Here is a 23,865-nt window from a genome sequence, read left to right on the forward strand (position 1 = left end):
ATGAAACATTACATGCATGGGTGGACCGATCGATCGATCTTGTTATGAAGATGAGTCGGTTCGTAAATGATTCATTTCTGACAACGAAACATCTTCAGTTTGTATCATTTTCTAGTTTTTATTTTTTCCTTTACCAAAATAGCTGTTCGAGCAGGTACTAATATCTGACGATTAACACATCTTGCTTTAAGGGCGTTCGTTTCTCCATGGGTCACTGTGTACAATGATGTATCTTCTTGATTAATTGAAGCCCTAGTAGAATACCAACGGCCCAACATGAAGCTAGAGAAAAGAGGCCCATCTCAATGTCGGGTTTGAACTCGGCAAAAGACCGATATCAAATATCTGGTATATAAATCGAAAAATAGCAAATAGATTTTCAATCATTTGATGACATATAAGAAGATAATGAGAAAATTGTAATTAAAAAGATTATGAATAGCATTATTCTAGTAAATACCTTTTTATTAAAAAGATATGGTCGCTTTTGATTGTAATTTTAAAATTGTGCTTCTTTGTTGTTAGTGTTGTTTTAAATGAGGGAGACTCAATGGCAAATCCTTGAAGTTTGTGACTCGATGAAAGTTTTTTGAGCTGATCATTCGAAAACTACAAGAAAAGAAAATATAAGATTAAATAGAGATTGTACTTTTTGTAAAACAGTCAAATTGGTTCCACCCATTAGAGTTTCTATGAATAAACCATTACAAAGATTGAAATGGAAGTAGATATGAAGAAATATAACCATTCCAATGCTCCAAGTTGGGCAATATAACACTAGGAGAGCATGTAGAACATTCACATTGGGGTTGCCTAAAATAGCCTTTTCTTTTTTATTTTTATTTTTATTTTGCAACAGTGGCTACTTCTAATTTGATTGGTACAGCAATTGCACACTGAACCTCAGCTGTTATTCTTTACAAAACAATTGACCCAAGAGAAATTGGGGAAGAAGGGGAAGGGGGAGTGCTAGTGAGGGGACTACTATACACGAGCGTGGAACAGAAAGAAAGAACACACCAGATCACATATATTTGCTATTAACTATAGCAGAGAGAAAAAGAAAATCTCTCAAAACCATTTCAAGCTGGTAATTAAAGTAGTGAAATGCTGTAGTACCGTCGACTTAGTTTTTCAAGCATCACTCCAACTATCTGAATCATTATCTTCATCACTTCCAGCGAATGCCTATTTCAAGAGCCATCATTTTAATGTGGTGGATAAACATTCAAAGTTCAAACACAGAGAGAGAGAGAGAGAGAGAGAGAGAGAGACCTGGCGAACTGTTTTTGCTTTCTCCAAGATAGCAGCAACCTTCAGGTTGGTTTGAGGGCCATGAATGCTGGGTCTCGTCACCGCTGCTGGCTTTAAGTTGAAGGACTGAAAAAACAAACAAGCTCAGCCATTGGTTCATGGAATTGTAAAAGAACATAAAATGAAGAGGGAGGAGTGCGATGTAACATAACAGAAAAATAAAACATCTGTTGAATCTAACCTTCCTTCGTATCTGTTCTAGCAACGAGTCTCTTTCATCTACCTTTTGCCCAATCTCAGGCCGAACCCGTTCAGCTACCTTTCTCAACTGCAAAAGGTTCAATATTTCATCAAGCAATTACTTTCATAGCAATGGAGGAGAAAATTGTGAAGAAAGGATACCAGAAAACGATCGTTACCCTGCTTTTGTCATGAGCAGCAACAGCATCAATGAGAGGTTTTGGGGGACGAGAAAGCTTAGTTGCAGGATTTCCATTTGGCTTTCCTACATCTACGTCTGGTATTTGAGGGGTTTCTCCATCTAGACTCAATAAATCACGCTGAGGCTGTTCTCCTTCCACAGTTGGTGATGGCATGGATGTGTTGCAAGAATTTCGTGACTCCCCTTCAGAATTATAGTGTGGTGTGGGTTGAAGTTTTTGATCCACTGATCCTGTTTCTGGTTCTGGTTGATAGAAAGGCTCGATTAGTTTCTCTTGGGAAACTTCAAGATCATGTCTAGAAGTCGTGTATTCGATGGTTGGTATTGGTGTGAATGGGACTGAACTAGAGTGGGCCTTTTCTCCGTCCAAGGCAGGGAAACCAAATTCTGGTCTTTCAGATGGTATCCAAGGTGATACTAAGAATGGATTCAAGGTTTTAATTCCCTCAAAAGAGTGGCAACTGGATTGACTATTTGAATCACTAACCATGGTTGGGACTGAACTAGAGTGGGCCTTTTCTCCGTCCAAGGCAGGGAAACCAGATTCTGGTCTTTCAGTTGGTGGTGATACTAAGAATGGATTGATGGTTTTAGTTCCCTCAAAAGAGTGGCAACTGGATTGACTATTTGAATCACTAACCATGGTTTGCAATTGCAAAGAGAATGGGATCAGTTGTGACAAATTAGTCATCAATCGTTCTGAAACTTGTTGGGATTTCTCATCTTCTATGGCCGTGATGGGCAAAAATGGGTTCTGAAGCTGCAAAATCCCTGTCTGGGATGCTGGAAAACTAAACTGAGCTTTCTCATCACCAAAAAGATGCAACGGTGGGAATGCATGCTGACTAGATTCCACCAAATCTCTTGGGGAAGCTAGGGAAGCATTTGGAGCCTTTCCCATCCTCCATTGCATAGGAGGTAGAGGTGGCAGAGGTGGTAACTCCTCCAGATTAACATGAGCTGCCTGAGGGAGCATGCCAAAGCTAGGAAGAGCAGACTCCAGTGGACCCGTTGCTTGCTTAGAACCATCAAGTTCCCAGCCAGCTGACAGCAGGTCAGATTCAGGAGAATCAAAGCATCTTTCCCGTAAGTGATTTGAAGATTGTATCTGTTCACATCTTTCCTGATCTGTGTGGTTCAGAGATCGTATCTGTTCAGATTCAAGTCTTGAAAAGTTATAAGTTGCTTCATCTTCTTGCAAACTTTCCACATAAGCTTCAAATTGCATCACACTCTTTAAAGGAGCCCCTGGCTCTGGGGGCAGCCAATAGGTGAACACACCTCAGCTTCACCATTCTCTGAAAGATGACTCTGGTTGGGAGTTTTTGATTCCAAATGTTGATTGCTTGGTACACATCTTGGGGCTGTGCTGGCATCGTTGGCAGATAAACCATATTGGGTATTATTGGCTGTAGATGATTCATCATCATCGCCAGCAACTGTTTTAAAATCGGAATGATTAGAAGAGACTGATTTGCATGGGGTATCTGCACGAGCAACTTCCAGTCGATTCACTATATTTTGTGCCTTGGTTTCTTTAAGATATTCTAGAGAAACTGCATCGTTAAACTCCATCTCTTTTGGATGGGGTTCGGCAAATTCAGAAGAAGCATCTTGCAAATTTATATGATTCCTGGATGAAAAGCAAGCTCGATCTAAAGATGGATCAATAAAATCACTGGAAACATCATTTGCACTAGTAACAGCAGCAGATAAAACCACGTCTGGTATAATTGGTTCAATTACTACAGCCTCCATGTTAATATAATCCTCATGGCTTGTGTGATTTTGACAACTGTACGGAGGTTCAAGAGGAGCAGCATCACCTCCCACAGCATCCACATTGCAGGTGGATGTACCTATTTTATCTGTTGCCGTTGGAATCTCATCACAATCGGATTTCTCGTCAGAGCATGGGACACCCAATTCTGCAGAAGCAAGTTCAAGTTCTGGAGCAATATAGGTTAGAACTGAGAATTTCTGCTCCTCTATGTTGCATGTCTTTTGAGTTTCCACCACAGGAGTCAAGTATTCCAAGTTGATTCCATTTGCCATAAGAGCATTATTGGCTTTGGAAAATATTTCATCTGTCCCTACAATGTCTGAACAAGTAGCATGTATAACATTTGAACTCGCTTTTACTTCCGGCAAGACTGAGCAAAGTTGCTGCTTTTCTGTAGGAGAAATACTTAAATCTGTTGAACCAATCTTTGCATCGACCAAATTTTCAGAATAATCTTCACCTGCAGATTTTGTTTGAAGCACTTCATTACGAGAATTTTCACTTCCTTTATTTTCAGGAGTCACCTCTGAAACATCTGACAGATGCAGCAAAGCATCAGAAACATTGGGATCTTCACTAGGCGAATGGCTTTCGGCAGAACCTATAAGGTGAATATCATTCAGAATCTGGGACGGAACATCATAGCTGACAACTCTATCTTCAGCTAGATTTGTCCCATTTTCATCTATTTCTGATAATTTGGAACCAAGCTTAATTTCGTCAGAGGTTGCTCCCTCTACTTCAGGACCTACCAATGTAACTAGTGATGAGTGTACTCCGTGACCTGAAGGTAGTAGGGTAGGTTTGGAATCTGTAAGACATGAACTACATGATGCTTCTCCAAGTTTGAGGACCTTGTCTTGCTCAATGCCTGTATCATACAACACTGCAAGCTCATCCAATTTGGCTCCCTGAGACTCATCCATTACCTGGCAGGATGGCATATCCACAGCCTCAGCTGCACAAATTTCAGTCGATGGGGATACTTTAGCCGATCCATCACCACCAAATGCTGCATTCTCAGTCAAACTGCTTAATGTATCAGAGTCGGAGAAACTGGATCTGTTACACTTGAATAAGCCATTCCCATTATCCGATGCAGAGGAGTTTCCAAATGAATGAGAATCAGAAGATCGAGCTTGGAACCCCAGATTTACTTCACCACCGCAAGAATTTCTTAGATGTATACTCATTTTCTGTTTCCATTTCTGACTTTGGTCTATACCCATTTTAGATGTATATTCATTTTCTGTTTCTATTTCAGACTCCATCGTGGTGAGTGCATCCATATAATTGTCCATATCACTGGTCAAATCTTCAGAATGGTACCCGTCTACACAGCCTTCTGTTTTGACTTCTCCATCAATGGCTAGTTCCTCTTCAGCCGCTACCCTATGGAGGGTGGAAGAAGAAATATTATCTGTATCATCATCGGCTGGTTCAGGCACCTTCACAGTTTTTCCACCAATGACGTCCTGATTAAACTTCTCTATACATGGTTTTAAAACTACCTCCTGTGCGTTAGGGGAGGAACATGAACTTTCTTTTCCTTGTGATGACTTCTTTGCAGGATTCACAGCAGTGATTTCAAGAACTTCAAGCCCTGATTCACTATAACTATCCCCTTTCAATTTCATGGGTGAAGTGACAGAAATTTCATGAACCTGCTTTGGAGTGGGAGACTCCAGAACTTTATCTAGGTAACTTTTCCCAGCGCTTGAGTCAAATATAGATCCATTCAATTGCCTTCTCTTCAGTTTCACAAGTCGTGCAGGGTTACTATAACCATTCTCAACGCATTCCTTCAGAAACAACTGATGCAATCTGCACTATTTGAAAGTAAATTATGGTTGCCAATAAATCATCTATACAAAATAATATAAGACTCAAACAACCACAAGACAGCCAGATTAACAAAATAAACCAATATGGGATTAGAGTCCTCACTTGGCATGTGATGGGGGTAGTACTTCAGGTGTTTCTCCATTCCTCCAGCACGATCCTTTTTTCTGCAGAAGATGAAATTACATCTTAAACTTTGTAACTACACAAGTTAATACTGTATGGCGATGAGTTGCTGTAAACAAGATAAGAAGCCAATATGCTGATCTGCAGAATTCCTAGCCATGGTGTCTTCATCATCAAAAAGAAAAACGCCCAAAAATAACTGATATGCTCTTGATACAATGAGCATGGAGAAGTATATGTAAGCCTCATATTCACCGGTTTTGAAACATATATGCCTACCAATAACCGGTAACTAAGCTTCTCCATCAGCTGGTTCCAGCACCTTCACAATTTTTTCAAGAGTGTGATTCACTGGAGAATAATCACATGATCCGTCGATCCATATCACCTACATCTGGTCGCATCTTACAGCATTTTTGAGATCTAAGAAAGCCCATTACCCAAAACCAATATTCATATATGCCTTAAAACCAATGTGAGCCTGCTAAATATTGTGAAACATACTAAGGGGTCATGTTTTGAAACTTTTGATCTCAGAGGAAATGTAATTCATCACATTGAAGGCTACGAAGGCTTACTGTCAAAGCAGTGAATTTCATAATAACTGAGAGAAAATGAGGTTATGGATTCCATATCTCTATTTATGCTTTAAAAAGGGAAAAATAGCAGAAAACTCTATGACAACTTCCTTGATATGGGTCCCAAGTAGGTTCCCCCAGGCCAAAGTGAACACATATGGATAGATTGGCAGCAAACAGGTTGGCCTTCAAAACTAAAAAAGCAAAGGTAAAGAAGAAAAGAAATAATTGACAAATTTCTATAGTTAAAACAGTTGCCACAAGAGAAGTTCATAATATGATGATCAGCTTTTCAATGCAATACCTTCATTTTGCGGATTCTTTTTTCCCTTGGAACTTCTGCTGTTGCTGCTCCAGAGGATGCTGATTCCACTTTAAAGAATGATGGATCAGTATAACGCATTAAGCAAGCCCCAGCGCCCGCAACATCAAACCTGTTACCATCCAAACATCCTAAATTTCAAACTTATATACTAAAAAAACACATTTAACTTCCTGTTACAACCAATTAAGCCAACGATCAAAAAATGGGGGAAGGAAAGCCCAAGTAAATAAGACAACCATACTTGTCTAGCAGAAATAACTGTGGAGGGCCCCTGCATTCTTCATAAGAGTCCATCACAAAGCGAGGTAAGTCACCCTGAGTTATCAGATTCTGTTCCGTACGCAAATTAGGATGCCAATCAACACCTGTAATAGAATTGTGTATTTACTTAGCACTTAACTTTGGCATTCATTCTAGGAGCTAAGACTTTAAAACATGAGAATTCTTGAGATTCCAAGTTTTATACAAATTTCTACAATGAAGGAAGCTTATGTGCAAAAGGAATGGAGAATTGGTGGATCATCTCTTACTCCTTTGTGAGATGGCAAAGGCCTTAAGTGATGAGATTTTTTATAGGACTGGTGTTGCTTGGGTGATGCCTACAAGAGTGGTGGACCTGTTGGCTTGTTGGAGAGGTACCAGGGTAACAACATTACTGCTGCCGTGTGGAAGATGATTTCACTATACCTAATGTGGTGCATTTGGCTTGAAAGAAACGGCTGTTGCTTTCAAGATAGAGAATGTTCAATGGAAGAGGTTAGAGGCTCTTTCTTTCATACTTTATTTCTTTGGACTTCAGCTATTGTTCTTGATAAAGTTTATTTTCGTGATTTTGTTGTTGCTCTTTCTAGTTCCTAGCTTGTAATTAGGTGTTTTCTCTTATATATTTCCTGTGTACTTGGGCTATGCCTAATTACTTGGTTTAATAGAATTTCCTTTTACTTATTAAAAAAAATGAAGGAAGCTTATGTGATGGATCGCCATCTTCCTCGGCATGATTCGAGTTGTCACCTTCACCAGGGAAGCAAATGACTTGGAGGAGGATCTCTTTTAATCTTTCTTTGTCAAGTTTGTCAGGTTATACTCTTGTAGGGTTGGACAGGATGGTGATGATAAAATGGTTTGGATCCCATCCAGGAGAGGCTTTTTTTTTTTAATAAGTAAACGATTATATTGCTATGAATAGGCATAGTCCAAGTACACAAGATGGTATACAAAAAGTCACACCTATTTAGAGAGAAGTAATAGAAACAAGAAAATCATGAAAATTGAGGCCATGACAATCTACGATTGTGGCCCAAAGAAAAAGAGAGCTAACAAAAAATAATCTAAGTTCTTCTAGTGAGCGCTCCTTGTATTCAAATGTCCGGTCATTTCGCTCCTTCCATAGACACCACATGATACAAATTGGGACCATTTTCCACACCATTGAGATTTGTAGGAGACCTCGTAGATTTATCCAGCTGGCCATGAGCTTTGTCACTGTGGCAGGCATAACCCAAACTAACTCCATTATATTAAACACCTCATTCCATAACGTTCCAACCAACTCACAATGCAACAGTAAATGATCCACATTTTCACCATTTTTCCTACACAAACATCACCAATCTAGTATAATCATGTATGTTGCAAAAACATCCAACACTAACAAATCCAAGAATGTCAGGTCTTCTCCTTCTTGGGGTGTGCTTGATGCTCAGATCATGTCTTGGCTTCTTGGTTCGATGGAGTCACATATTGCCACCAACTTGCATCCTCATCGCTCTGCTCAATCCATGTGGACTTATCTGAAAAAGGTTTATCATCAAGACAATGCTCGTCGCTTTCAGTTAGAGCATGTGATTGCTATTTTTCAACATGGCAGTCTTTCCATCCAAGACTATTACTTGGCCTTTTTGAATCTTTGGAATGAATATACTAAATCTTGTTCCAGCGGATGTTCCTGTTGCTGCTCTTTCAACTATTCAACATCTCCACGAGACTAGTCGGCGTGATCAGTTTCTTATGAAACTCCGCCTGGAATATGAATCTGTTCGCTCATCTCTGCTGAATAGATCTCATGTTCCTTCTCTTAATGTTTGTTTTGGTGAGTTACTTCATGAAGAACAACGTCTTAGTACTCAAGCTACTCTGGAGCAATCTCATGGTAGTTTAGGAACTGTGGCTTATGCTGCCCAAGGACGAGGACCGCCTATGCATTCTAAAAATTTGTAGTGCTTTTGCTGCAAAGAATTTGGGCATATTGCTGCCAATTGTCCCAAGAAGTACTGCTTTTATTGTAAGAAGGGGGGTCACATTATCAAAGAATGTCGTATCCGCCCCCAGAATCGTAAGGCTCAAGCATTTCAGACTTCTGTTATTGCACCTCCAACAGCACCTTCTGTGGCCAATGGCTCTTCTCCAGGTGATTCCTCTGTTCTTGCACCTCTTGTAGCGAATTACTGCACACCCGAAATGGTACAATAGATGTTAATTTCGGCATTATCTGCAATGGGGTTCCAAGGTAATAATTCTACTACACTTTGGTACGAGGACTCAGGGGCCTCTAATCACATGACAAATAATCTCACAGCTCTGTGTCATGTTCGGCCCTATGTTGGAAAATCTACTATTCAAACTGCCAATGGCAGTTCCTTGCTGATTGCTGTTGTCGGTGATGTCTCTTCTAAGTTTACTGATGTGTTTCTTGCTCATCAGCTTTCTACGAATCTTAAATCTGTTGGTCAGTTAGTTGATAACAATTGTGCTATTAATTTTTTTGGTGATGGTTGTGTTGTGCAGGATCAGGTAACGGGGAAGCCGATCCCGAAGGGACCTAAATTGAGGCACTTGTTTCCACTATTTTTTCCTGTTCCAGTATTTTCTTCAGTTCCTCCTAGTTTTTCCTTTGCTTGTAATAATGTTCCAAATCTTAGTATGGTGTAGCATCATCGTTTAGGCCATCCCCATACTCAGATCTTATCTCATGTATTGAACTCTGGTTTACTTGGTAATAAAGAACGTTGTTCTTCCTCTCTTGAGTGTGCTTCTTGCAAGCTTTGTAAAAGGAAAACTCTCCTCTTTCCTTTGCATGCTAGTCGAGCTTCTCACTGTTTTGATCTTATCCATAGTGATGTTTGTGGACCTTCCCCAGTTAGTTTACATGAAAAATTTAAATATTATGTAACTTTCATTGACGATCATAGAAGATTTACTTGGGTGTATTTCCATCGCTCTAAATCTGAGGTTTTTCGTACTTTTACTGTGTTTTTAGCACATATTGAAAATCAATTTTATACTTCTATCAAAACATTAAACACCGATTCCAATGGTGAATATTTGTCTAATGAGTTTTAGAACTTCTTGGTTTTTAAAGGTATTATTCATCAATGTTCATGTCCAACTACTCCACAACAAAATGAAGTAGCCGAATGCAAAAATCGCTATCTTCTGGATGTGGTACGTATTCTCTTGTTAGAATCCTCTGTTCCATTCATGTTCTGGGTCGAGGCTACGAAAACTGCTACTCACTTGATTAATCTTTTACCTTCCCAAGTTCTACACATGAAGTCTCCCTATTTTCACTTGTTTGCTAAGCAGCCTGGTTACGATAATCTCCGTACCTTTGGTTGTATATGCTTTGTTCACTTACCTCCTCATGAGCGACGTAAATTATTTGCTCAAGCTGTTTGACGTGCGTTTTTGGGATATAATGTGTGTCAAAAGGGCTTTGTTTGCTATGATCCTACGTTACATCATACATGTATTTCTCGGAATGTTATTTTCTTTGAAAATCAACATTTTTTTGTTGTCTCTTTTTTGTCCTCCTCTTCTACTATGGTCCTCCCCTCCTTTGAGCAGCAGTTCTCGGATTCTCCTTCTGTCAGCTTTCGCTTTAAACTAGGTATGGTGTATACAAGAAATCCTCGCCCATAGCCTCTTCCGGTAGCTCCCCCGATATCTGATTCTACCACGCTCCAGATTTAGTTAGTTACAATACCTCCAGCGCCTTTGGTACGTCGCTCTCCTCGAGTGTCAATACCCCCGGATAGGTATGGGCTTCCTTCTTCCAGTTCTGGCAATTCTATTTCAGCTTTTACTGCTGCATTGTCCAGTTTTGATATTCCCACATCCTACTTACAAGCTGCCAAGCATGACTGTTGACGACAAGCTATGCAAGAAGAAATTGCCGCTCTAGAGGCCAATCACACTTGAGACATTGAGCCTTGTCCTCCCACCATTGTTCCTCTGGGTTGCAAATGGGTTTACTCGGTCAAAGTTTGATCTGATGGAAGTTTGGATCGTTACAAAGCTTGGCTTGTTGCACTTGGGAATAATCAGGAATATGGTGTCAATTATGAAGAGACCTTTGTTCTTATGGCTAAGATGACTACTGTTCGTACAATTCTAGCTCTTACAGCTTTCAATGATTGGCCACTACATCATATGGATGCCAAGAATGTTTTTCTTCACGGAGATCTTAAAGAGTGTATTTATATGAAGCCACCCCTGGGATTGTTTCCCTCTCCGACTTCACATATGTGTAAACTTCGTCGTTCTCTTTATGGTCTCGAACAGGCTCCGAGGGCTGGTTTGATAAATTTAGATCACTTTATTACAATTTTCATTCAAGCAAAGCAAGTATGACACTTCATTGTTTCTTCAGAAATCAGACATGGGTATTGTTGATCTTTTGGTTTATGTTGATGATATTGTGATTATTGGTTCCGATTTTGCTTTTCTTGTCCAGCTCAAGACTCATCTCTCAGAGTCATTTCATATGAAAGATCTTGGGTCTCTTAACATATTTTCTTGGTCTTGAGGTGCATCATAGTCCCTCTGGTATTTCACTCAATCAACATAAGTATGCTAGTGACTTGGTGGTTACAAGTGGCCTACAGGTGGCTACCTTTGTTGATACTCCCATGGAATTAAATGTCAAGTTTCGCAAAAAGAAGGGTGACTTACTTGCTGATCCCAGTTTATATCGGAAGTTGGTGGGTAGCCTTGTCTATCTCACCATTACTAGATCGGACATTTCTTTTGTTGTACAACAAGTCAGCCAGTTTTTTCAGACTCCTCGTCATCTTCATTTGGCTGTTGTTCGTAGGATCATACGCTATGTTCAGGGCACTTCTGCCCATGGCTTATTCTTTCCTGCAGGAAATTCTCCTTGCCTTACTGTATAGCGATGCTAATTGGGCTGGTTGTGCTGATACACGTCACTCCATAACTAGTTGGGCTGGTTTTCCTTAGGCGATGCGTTGATCTCCTGGAAGAGTAAGAAGCAAGATAGAGTTTCTAAGTCATCTATAGAATCTGAGTACCGGACAATGTTTCTTGCTTGTTCTGAAATTATTTGGCTTCGAGGTTTGCTTGCTGAGTTAGACTTCTTTGAGATCGATCCTACACCTTTACACGCTGATAATACAAGTGCTATTCAAATCATGGTCAATCCTGTCTATCATGAGCGCACAAAGCATATTGAAGTCGACTGTCACTCTATCCGTGAAGACTTTGAAGCTCGTGTTATCACGCTTCCACATATTTCCACTGACCTACAAATTGCTGATATCTTCACCAAGGCTCTCACTTGCCACTGACATTGCTTCCTAAGTAGCAAATTGATGCTTGTTGATCAACCCGCATCAATTTGAGGGGGGCTGTCAATGGACAGGTTTGCTGTCCATATTTCTTTCCTTAGCTGTCCATATTTATTTCCTTGATTTACTCTTCTATACAATTAGCATAATATTTGACAGATAGTATAGGGATAGAATTAGCATATACTTATTTCCTTTCATGTATAGAATTCTTTGTATAGTTTATATAATAAAACAGAAATCTCAAGGCCAGATAATTCGGCCAATTCATACACTTTGATAGCATGTGCATGACATGTGAGGAAACAATGGATCATCTTCTTTTACATTGCAAGATTGCAAGCATCCCATGGAGCACGATCTTCGATCTCTTGGGGATCAATTAGGTGATGCCTTCTCGGGTGGTGGGACTCTTGACATGTTGGAAAGGTAACTTAGCCACATTATTTTATTTCTTTTGTGTAAGAAGGTCCCTTTGGGCATATTATGGTGTCTATGGAAGAAAAGAAACCAGTGGAGCTTTGTGGAGTGGGAATGAATTAAACTCTTTTTTTGTTCTTAACACCTTGTATAATTGGACAAAGGCTCATTATCGTGTTCCATTTTCTAATTCTAATTTCCAGAACTTTTTACCTCTTTTCCCTTTTGTTTGTTGAGCGGATCCATATATTTTGTGTACCAGGATAATATCCCTTTTCTATCACTAAATAATTTCACATGTTAATAATGTGAAATCATGATGCCTCTGCATGCATGCATAAGGATCAAACTAAAATCTTCTAGCATCTTCACTTGCCAGAGTCAATGCCATCACTCAATCAAACTTACTAAGATCCCCTGATTCATCATGGGGACAATCTCCTGCATGCTTAACCCCATACATAAGAAACCAAATTAATATTCTCCGGCAAAAAGATAATTATAAAAGTCTTCTCTTTGCTAACTAGTGAGGGTATCTCAGGAAGAAAATTGGCCATGTAGAAGAGAATTCAGGAGGCAGAACAGAAATAACTGCAGTTCAGCAACCCAAGGGACCAGAAGCAGACACCGAAATTCTAGGACTGAAGCAATGCATTTCAAAAACCATTACAGTGCCGCTTATTCAAAATCCCGTAAAGCATAGTACAGAACATTAAAACTACCATTTTTTATATTTAAGAAACAGAGGTGAATATAACTGGTACATTATTCCTATAAGAAGCATGTTTTAAGTACCAAATATATTCGATTGTTAAGTTGATTATGGATTATTGACTTTTTTTCTTCTTCGTTAGTTTCACTCAATTCACATATTTCTATTTTTTTCAATCCAAAAGATAAAATTTGGTTTCTTTTTTTAGAGTTCTTTTATTTTTCCAGAAATAGAACGTTTTTTATGCCCAATTTTTTTTCTATTGATACATTTAGAAAAAAATAGAAATGGAATTCTTTTGATGGCCCATTATTTTTTCTTTCGATACATTTAGAAAAAAAATGTTCTTTTTTTTTAAAAAAAAAACTCTTAGAACTAGATTACATTTTTTTTAAAATTTAATTCATTTATACATGCCATGCTATTTTTTTATTTGTATAGTGGGGAAATCACAGCAAAAGAAATTCCAGAACTTAATAATTGGCTTCAAAAGAAAATTTTAAAATGCAAAAAAAGTTTTTACCATTAGTTTGCTGCAATACGGTAACAGTTACAACATCACAGTAAGGGCAAGAAATAAGGTTTAACTAAATTTCATATGCTTACTAACCTATCAAAGTACACTCAAATTTCATTCAAGTTTAACAGGGCAACAAACGTACTTGGCAAGTAATCTAACCTGCATTTGAAAAGAAGAATGAATCACTTGTTTGGGACAGAAATGCCTTCTCAATTGAAGGAACTTCTGCCTCAAGCTGTTGAACACGAACCATAAGATCATGACCTCTTGCAGCAGTTGTCATTACTTCTTCATGCAAGTCATGGAAAATCTCAGCAGCAAACCTTTTAAAAATGACAGAAAAGTATATTATTATATGCAGCTATTATGTGAGAACTTCAAATGATATGTGGAAGCAAATCAAAATACAGTCAAGTGAGATCGAGCGGTGAGTACACAGGACAAATGATAGTAATCTTTTTGTCACCCTAGCAGCATTAATGACCTTGTATGCCAAGCTTGGAGCATATGCAGGGCTCTAATTGTGCGCTCACCTCAAGCCCAATATTAGAACTTCTTCACTCAACAAGCTAAATAACCCAGAGTCAGCTCATGCCAATGACAAAATTTCAACAAAAGTCGGAAAAAAAAAAACTAAAAAACAAAAAGAATGAAGATCAAACAAGACATCAATTCTTCGACACACTATCCTAAAAATTATGCCCGAAGTCCCAAAACCACCACTAGACCATAAACGACAGACTATAAGCTCAATTTCTCTTTTATAAAATAAGAAATAATATTTTTAACAGAAAAATCTAGAAGCATTCAAAAGTAATCCGTCCATCTTCATGGTCCATAGGTTTCAGTCTCGATTGAGCTTTTCTTGCAATTAAGTTTCCCAATTCGTCATCTAACTCAAATGCCTGATTAATAACTCAAAAGCTATCTTAAGAATATCGATCTCAGCCTCAGCCGGGTCATTTGCCATTCTGGTTAACTCCAAAATTTTGAACTCAATCCTAATAAAGAATAACAAACTATAAAAATAAAGAAAAAAAAAATCACAAAGCGATGCCAATATCAACGTAAATTAAATTAAAAATCAAAGGTCACCAAGTCTCAGAGTCAAGTTCCAAACAAGCTTCCCAAATTCAGCACAAAAAGCAATCTTCAAAGCCCACTCCATTTCCATGGGGTCAATCCGGTCATATAATCTAATAAAAAGACAGGTTCCATATAAAACCCGCCGCAATTCGACCCGTAGTCGAATCATCAACACAGGAAAACGTTGAGAAACCCCAAGTTCAAACCCCAGTGGCTCAGCATTTCTTATCACCACCGCAATTCACTGCCCAAACCACCCAAATAGAAAACTACACACAACAGAAAAAGAAGAAGCAAAATAACTAAAAAGGAGATAGGGGACTGACTCTGCAAGGTCGCCGAGCTGGCGCAAGACACCGACGAGTCCAGCCATGGCCACGCCTTCCAAGAGAGCCTCGGGATCATCTCTATTGGCAGCTTTGTAGAGCTCCGGATCCGCCAAGCTATACTTGTCCCTTATCTGGTACTTCAACAACGGCATTACTCGTCTTCTTCTTATCCCAAGTCCGCAAATTCAAAACCCTAATTCTTAAGTTAAACGCATTTCCCAGCTCGAGAGCTGCTTAGAACAGGAGCAGATTTTCTTTTGGTTTTGGGAATAATGAGTGAATGAACAACTAACGAATGAAGAATATACGGTGATCAGAATGTAGAGAGAGAGAGAGAGAGAGATATAGAGTCTTTAATATTACTGAATGAATTTAACAGGTTTTTTTAAAATGGAAACTACTGTTCATCCGGAAAATGTCCTTTTCTAGTGCTCGTCATCATACCCATCTTTATGTTCGACTCCATTTTCGGTAACGGGAGTACGTTTTGGAGGTAGAAGAGGTATTTATCACCTTATTGTTATAAATTTTTAAAATTTTTATATAAAATATAATAAATAATTTAATTTTTTTAAATTTTAAAATAATAATAATATTAAAAATTAATATTACAATAATATTTTATTATTTAAAATCACGTTATCTTATTTTACTATTTAAACGCGGTCTATATCTATTGCTGCCAAGACATCACCATTTCTAGTAGATCCACTATCTCCCGCTAGGCTCTTTTATGTGTTTTTTTTTTTTTTTTTTTTTTTATTTTTTATGTTTTATATAGATTTTTTAACATTTTTAAATATTTTTAAAAAATAAAAAAAATTCATAACATTATTAAAAAATAATTTTTTAATTATAAAATAAAAAAAAATTCCCATCGGGAGCTCCAATGAGAAGACTAATATTTTTTATTTATTTTTATTTCGTGATTAAAAAAATATTTTTTAATGAAAGAGATTGTAATAGATTCTGAAAGAGATTTTTTAATAACTGTATTAACAATTATAAAATCTACGACGATATCTTTCTTTCTACAAAATCAACCTTATAATTTAAACACAAGAACGAAGATGACCAATTTTAAGAAAAAGAACTTGATATTTGGTGAAAAATGCTTTAATTATAAAAAATATTTTATATAAATAAATTTATAAATTGATATAATTTGATATAATACGTCAGAATATAAATTATTTAATAAAAAAATAAATTTAATGAATCATATGAAATCACATTAATTAGCTGACTTATTTCAATTACGATATACCTGATTTTTTGTGTTCTTTCTTGCTACTAGAGTAGGAACATCCAAAGGTTCTTACCTTTAATCGGTTCTTGCAAAACATTTAGATTTTAATGAGAGGAAAAACATGGTTTGGTAGAGTGGTAGTTAGTGAAGTAGAGGAGAAGTTCTTTCCTTTTAGTTGTCCTGTCTTGCTTTCTGGTAAATGCCTTTTGTTTAACTGCTCCTTGATTTTCCAAGGAATATGTTGGCTGCTTTCCGAGGATGCTTGTCAATATCATTGACAAACAATCACAGGAGGTTTTAATGATGGAACGTCTCTAAGATTTCATTTGAATAGTTAGTGGGGTGTAATAATTTTAAATAAAATATTATTATTATTTTAATATTTAAAAAAATTAAATTATTTATTATATTTTTTTATAAAAATTTAAAAAAAATTATAATAATAAAATAAAATAAAATAAAATTATTTCTATATCTAAACAGAACTGACGGTCCAAATTTATAAACTCGTGCTTTTAATTATTATATGATTAATATTTTTGTGTGTGTTTGAAACCTGTCTTAAAAATTGTATCCCGTGACATAGGCTGATAATACTTTTATGAAATATAAATAAATAATAGTTCGTGCACTAATACTTGTCTCTATTCAATTGGAGGGATTTGTTCCTGTTGAGACCACCCTGTTAGGCAAGTCAACTGTTGGAACTATTATAAACTGAAAAAAAAAATGAAAATCATGTCCAAATTTCAAATCAAGACATGATTTGTTCACATGCATGTCACGGATTACAGATTTTAAATTCTGTATGCTATAATATAAAATTCTACATTTCATTGACATGTACTAATATTCATTATTACAGTTTTTTTTTTCTAAATTTGCGATTTCACGTGATTCTTTTGCTTTATTGATACTTACGTATCATGAAATCTAAACGAATCTTTAATAGTGTACTAACAAAAGAAGTAAATTATTAAAACTAAAGCATAAGAAAACTGAAAATTTCAAAATCAAAATATAGAGATAACTCAAATTAAACAGTTGAGTTCAGTTGAATTGATACGAGAATTGAAAATAGAATAAAGAGTTTTGCTACTCATCATTTACACACACTAGTGACACCACATATCACACTTATTTTTAATTTTTAAATTTTTTTAAATTTTATTCTTATTAAAGTAATTAAATTTTTTTGCTTATTAATAAGAGAAGAAAAAAGTATGGTGTGTGAGAATGATGAGTAGAATTTTTCTTGAATAAAATATTGTTGAAATATAGTTTTTTAATATTATTTTTATTTTAGAATTTGAAAAAATTAAATTATTTATTATATTTTGTTTGAAAATTTAAAAAAATTATAATGATTATATGAAATGAGATGATATAAGTTAAGATCAACTCATTATCCAAACGAGCAAGAATAGTGTTACTAGACCATATGAAACTTATAGTTGATATGAATTTTTTTTTACGTGGCACCACTATGTAATGTCAAGTGGTTTATTAAAAAAAATAAAGCAAATATATTTAAACCAAAAGAGCGTTCAAAAATATAAAAAGAGAAAAAGCTGAAACTCTAGGTTTCCTCTGCTCCTTTTGTATTTACATTCTTTTACTTTTTATAATAAACTACGTGATAGTGCTACATCAAGTGGGCTTGAGTGGTAAACTTCAGATGGCCTAGTAGTATTATTCTTTAAAAAAAAATTGTATATACTATTTTAAAATTTAATCTTAAAAAGAAGTAACCATGGGGTTGATGACACACACATATAAGCCTAGCTACGACTATAAGAGCGTTGGATATAATGATGTAAACTTACTTAGCTTTAAAGCTTTGGTTGATTGGTTGGTGGGGGTACTTAATTATTTCAACAATCGAAATAGTTCTTCACTTCCCAAAGTTAACATCAAGGCCAACAACAACAACCATGTGGAGAGCGTATGAGCAGCTAATGCAAGAAGTGCATTACATTATACGCATCACTCTGCATAGTGGACATTGAGATTTAAGCACCATCTTACACTATAATGTACCTTCTCTTACGGCTAAGCAAAGTCAATGTATCTTTGGTAATTTTGTTGGTGATTGATGTAGTTATGGAGCCGGCTAGCTCGTTCTGTTGGTGTGTGCCCCCCATACACCAACTGCATTGAGTGCCATGATAAAGATTACCCACACTCTTTCTAAACCAAAACATGTAATTGACATTCTTTTTCTTGGTTGATAACCAATCGATCTACTTGTTGAATAAAAACAAATCGCATTCGGTAATTTCTTTCTTGACTGAGTCAAGGAACCTATGGTTCATTATTTATTTATTTTTATTATTTTACTCATCTCCTTCCGAATACTTTATTCCTAGCAAACCAAATCTCCCATATATCACCTGTGACTATACTTTTTCAGTTAGTAAAAGAAGTGGGAATGTAGCAAAAAATATTATAAAAGTAGCACCAAACAATCTCACTATGAGAGTAGTCAGAAAATAAATGAGAAACAGCTTTCGAAAAAACTAACGGCACAACAGTTGCATTTAGAAGCAATAGAGATACCACAATTCCGAATATTGTCATTGTAAGGGTTTTCCTCCTATCGACCCTTAAAGCAAGCCCACGAGGGGTTACTGGGGAAATAAGTCAGAGAGTCTGGCCAAGCCCAATTGAGACTTACGACCTTCCTCCAAAGGAGTCACTAAGTCTCTACAGAGTATTTAGTCCACGAGCAAAACCCACCCCCGAAGTAATTCATGCACAGAGAAAGCAGACGGTAGGGGTAGATGAGACTTGCCGCCCTGACACCATCCCGGTGGTACTCTACTCTCTAGAACCTGCACAGACAGGTAGGCGGGAAATATGGAGAATTCTCGATCTCTTGATAGCAGGCATGAAGAGGCTTAACGGAGAACACTCACAGGATAAAGTGAGTCAGGAAGCCATGCCGTATTAATGGCATCACTGTCTGGATTCCATGTCGCATTAATGATGCCGTCCTAGAAGCCACGCTGCATTAAAGGATTCTAACAAATTATTAGTAGAAAGGATACTGACTTTGGCATCGGAGACTCCCCGGCCACTACCAAGGCCCCCTATTCTTCGTGTTTACTTAAGTGTGCAGGTGAAAACCTGAAAACCTGAGTTGCTGAAACCCGGCCCAAAGGCGTGTGAGACAAAATGTTAACAATGGCGCCGTTTGTGAGATCTCTATAGACTTCACGTGTCCTTCTTATACCTGCGACAACCCGTTCTCAGAAAACACGGGGACAAGAAGAAGTGACGTCGACAAACATGGAAGCAAGGCTTGACGCAATGAAACAACTGGTGGGAAAACTAACTACCGAGGTAGAGACCCTTCAAAATGAGAACAAGACGCTCAAAGTAGCCACCAACGATCCAAAAAATGAAGCAAAACCCAGCAATAGCTAGCACGTGGGATCTAGGAATGTAGGAGAAGGAGGTGACGCAAAGGAAGAAAAAAAAACATGCAGGACGAGCTGCGTAACCTCAAAGGGAAGTACAAAGAGATGGCGAGAAAGATGGGCACATCGTCATCAGTAGACCAATTGCTCACTAGTACAGGCCTACCCTACAACGAGGAGGTGATGGCCGTGTCCCTACTATCAAAGTTCCGAGTACGTCTCATGGATATGTACGATGGGACTAGAAATCCCCTCGAACACCTAGAAACCTTAAGAGCCCACATGACTTTGTATGATTTTTCGGGAGAAATGGTCTGCAAGGCTTTCCTGCTGACCTTGAGGGGGTCGACGAGAGTATAGTTTGGGTCTTTGGCACCTGGGTCCATAGAAGGCTTTAAGGGGCTGGCCCACTTGTTCCTTGCACAATTTATGGCGAGCCAGAGAAGGGAATGCCCCATGGCGTACCTCCTCACCATCAAGTAGGGAGAAGAAGAGAGCCTGAAGGCATACCTATCCAGGTTCAACAAAGAACGAATGACTATAGACGACCAGGACGAGAAGATAACTTTGGCAGCACTCTTGAGAGGAGTGTGGCCCCAATCCCAATTCATGGCATAATTGGTGAGGAGAACTCCCACCATGCTACAAGAATTCATGGATCAAGCTAACAACTATATCAATGCTGAGGACACACTTCAGTCCTTGATTGAGCCGAAGAGGAAAGAACTGGAACAGACAGAGAAGAAATGGAAGGTGCCAACCAAGGGCAATGCCTGCGAGAAGCTGGATAAAGGGTCGTGTGACAATAGGAGAGAAGAAGCCCCTACAAAGGGCCTAGGGCTTCGATTTGACCGATCGACGCTTGCCATTTAGAAAGATGATCACCAACTTGCCCAAGAAGACGATTACAAGGGCATCAGCCACCTTTATTGCACCTACCACCAGTCTCCTAGTTATAACACCGAAGATTGCCTTTCCTTGAAAAAAGGAAGGGAACAGGCTGGGCGGTCGAGGCTGTGGTACCCTCCCACCTGGAGGCCAGAGTGGGAGTAGAGGTAGAGATCGTGGGAAAGAAGTGCAGAGAGAGTCAGAAGGCCAATGACAGAAGGGAGCTCGAGACAAAAGGGTGGTTGCACAGGGACCCCAGCAAAATCGCACCGACAGGGGTGCAACCTCATCTAGGCGAAAGGTGCACGCCAGGCGAGCGAGATACCAAGAAGTGTATTCAGCAAAGTGCCGCCCCACCAAGTACAGAAGAAATGACCTAGCCCCCATCATTTCCTTTGGAGAAGACAAGGAAGAGGGGGCTCTCTACCCACATGGTGATGCCCTAGTTATGACTATGCTAGTCACCAACTTCACCACTAGGAGGATCCTTATCGACAACGGCAGCTCATCACACATCCTGTTTTAGGAAGCCTTTACACAGATGGGGATAGATGCCTCCCGCCTCCAACCTGCCCCCATGCCACTGAAAGGTTTTTCCAGAGACATGGTTCAGTCGGTTGGAACCATCACATTGTACGTCTTGGCAGGCAGCTTCCCTCGACGGCCTTTGTCATGGTCTACTTCTTGGCCGTGAAGGCTCCTTCATCATACGACGCCATAATCAGCAGACCCACCCTCAACAACCTAAGGGTGGTAACATCATCTTATCACTTAAGGATGAAGTTACCAACCTCTTAAGGGGTGGGAGAAATCCGAGGAGAACAGGTCCTAGTGCAGGAGTGTTATGCGCAAGAATTGAAACTGAGGGGCAATGGGGTGCACATGGTCCATGCCCACAGGGTGCTGAGCGTCTGCAGGAGTTTTACTGTGATAGAGCCTAATGACTTATAATTATATTTCCATGTCGATAGAGTAAATTCCATTAATGAGAATATGGTTTTTTCAGGGATAAAATGTGTCTCGCCTATCTTGACTCCTTACTCCATCAACGTAATCTCCATCGACGTATTTCCATCAACAGAATCTTCATCGACGACACTTACCTCCCCGTGAGGTACCGAAGGGATGAGTTCGCTTAAGGCTACTTTATCCTTCTCGCGGTGAAGAGCAAGCCAACCCTGGGCAGCCAGACATTTACCGTCCTCGTGAGTGTCAATAGGCGGGAGCGGGTCTAGTCCCAAACTGTCTGGTAACTTACCTCCCTACAGGAGGTAGAGGGCGAGATGCGCCTTCAGGCCATCTCGTCCCTTCTGCGATGGAGAGTGGGTCTAGCCCCTCGGCTGCCCGATAACTTATCCCAACCTTCGCTACGACGAAGAGTGAGATCAGCACCAGCTTGATCCAACACTTACATTCCCTATGGTGTTAATGGGCGGGAGCAGGTTTAGTCCCAAACTGCTCAACTCGTTACCTCTCCATAAGGGCTAAAGGATGGGCAGGCAGCCTAACCTCCCTCGCGGGAAGAATGGGTCTGGCTACAAGCTCCCCGAACAACTTACCTTACCCCCATCACGGTGAAGAGCGAATTGACTACTTAGTCGTTCGACACTTACCTCCCCGCGAGGCACCAAGGGAATGAGTCACCCCAAAGGCTGCTTTATCCTTTTCACGGGGGAGAGCAGGCTAGCCCTTAGCTGCCTGACATTTACCTTCCTCATGCTCTCAACAGGTGAGAGCGGGTCCAGTCCCAAATTGCCTGGTAACTTACCTTCCCGCAGGAGGTAGAGGCCGAGATGTGCCTTAAGGCCATCTCATGCCTCTTGCAACAGAGAGCGGGTCTAGCTCGTTGGCTGCCCGACAACTTATCCCGACCTTCGCTATGACGAAGAATGGGATTAACACCAACCTGATCTAACACTTACCTTTCTTGGAGTGTCAACAAGCGGAAACGGGTGCAGTCCCAAACTGTCCACTACTTGCCTCCCCATGAGGGCTAAAGGATGGGTAGGTAGAGGGCGAGATACACTTTAAGGCCATCTCGTCTCTCTTGTGACAGAGAGCGGGTCTAGCCCCTCGACTGACCAATAATTTATCCAGTCCTCCACCACGATGGACAGTGGGATCAATGCCGACCTGACCCAACACTTATCTTCCCTGTGATATCAACGGGTGGGAGCGGGTCCATTCACAAACTGCCCGACAACTTACCTCACCCCCACACAGCGAAGAGCAGACTAACTTCTCAACCGTCCAAAAAATTACCTCCTTGGGAGACCAAAGGGGGCGGGCTTGACCTAAGGCATCCCGACCCCTCCCTCGACGAAGAGCGGGCTACTACCCGACACAATGCCATCTCCAACAATGGAACACCAAGCGAGCGACACCTTGGACTTCTCCACCAAATGGAACGCCGAGCAACTAATGCCTCACGTCAACGACAAAATAACCTAGGTTTACAAATTTTGCACTCATAGATCGAGGATGAATTATACTAACTTATTTATTTTGTCCAGAGGTACCATCTTCTTAGCCATCTAGCAAACTACCTCCTCGGAGGGACAAAAGGGGTGGGCCTGACCTAAGGCATCCCAATCCCTCCCCTAGTGGAGAGCGGGTATGGTCCTTCGACTATCCGACATAACGCCATCTCCAAAGACGGAATGTCAGACAAATAACGCCTCAGGATCCTCGTCGAACTCCTCCACCAAATGAGAGGCCAGAGCGACACTACCTTTCAACTACGTGGCGGCTAATGCCCCCCGGGAGCCCTAGAGGAGGGAGAGCTTAGCCTAAGGTATCCCGACCTCTCTCTTCACGACCTAAGAAATGAGTCGATATAAGAAGGGGAATGTTCAGTTGGCAGGGTTGTCACTGGCAGGGTCATCCGAGAGTGAGCTTGGCATAAGCTCCCTCCCTATCGAGGCCCCAAGCTTTAGGAGCACGTGATCCCTTACTCTATCCAAATCTTCTAGGTAGCCGTGATTCCAGGCATCACTATGTCTTTGTACATTTGTCAGTCTACGAGGCTGACGAAAAGGTCGGGAGAGCCAAGCATTGTGTTCCCATGGATTTGCCTCGGTCTACAACGCCAGCGAAGGAGGCAGAGGAGCCAAGTATTTCGACCTCCTGGATTTGACTTATCCCTCGCATCAAGCCCTCCAAGCGAACAAAAGAAAAAGCAGAGGAAAATTGATACTAAGGAAAAAACAGAGCAAATGGCAAAAGAAAAAGAAAGAAAATTTTATTAATAAGTTAAATGCATACAAAGCACTAGCAAATAGCCGCAAGGACATCCAAAGATACT

General features: G+C 39.5%; 1 protein-coding gene across 1 annotated transcript; it reads right to left on the bottom strand.

Moving 5' to 3' along the window:
* Positions 1–809: 809 nt before the first annotated feature.
* Positions 810–15,455, bottom strand: LOC121267637 (protein SCAR2-like). The gene is given in 10 exon segments (XM_041171595.1): positions 810–1,188; positions 1,276–1,380; positions 1,496–1,582; positions 1,674–2,938; positions 2,941–5,303; positions 5,427–5,488; positions 6,330–6,459; positions 6,592–6,715; positions 13,747–13,910; positions 15,000–15,455. Coding segments are annotated over 10 exon segments (4,509 nt in total). The 5' UTR covers positions 15,155–15,455; the 3' UTR covers positions 810–1,134.
* Positions 15,456–23,865: the final 8,410 nt, after the last annotated feature.

This window comes from Juglans microcarpa x Juglans regia, chromosome 5S (assembly GCF_004785595.1).
Source record: "Juglans microcarpa x Juglans regia isolate MS1-56 chromosome 5S, Jm3101_v1.0, whole genome shotgun sequence".
Taxonomy (NCBI): Eukaryota; Viridiplantae; Streptophyta; class Magnoliopsida; order Fagales; family Juglandaceae; genus Juglans; species Juglans microcarpa x Juglans regia.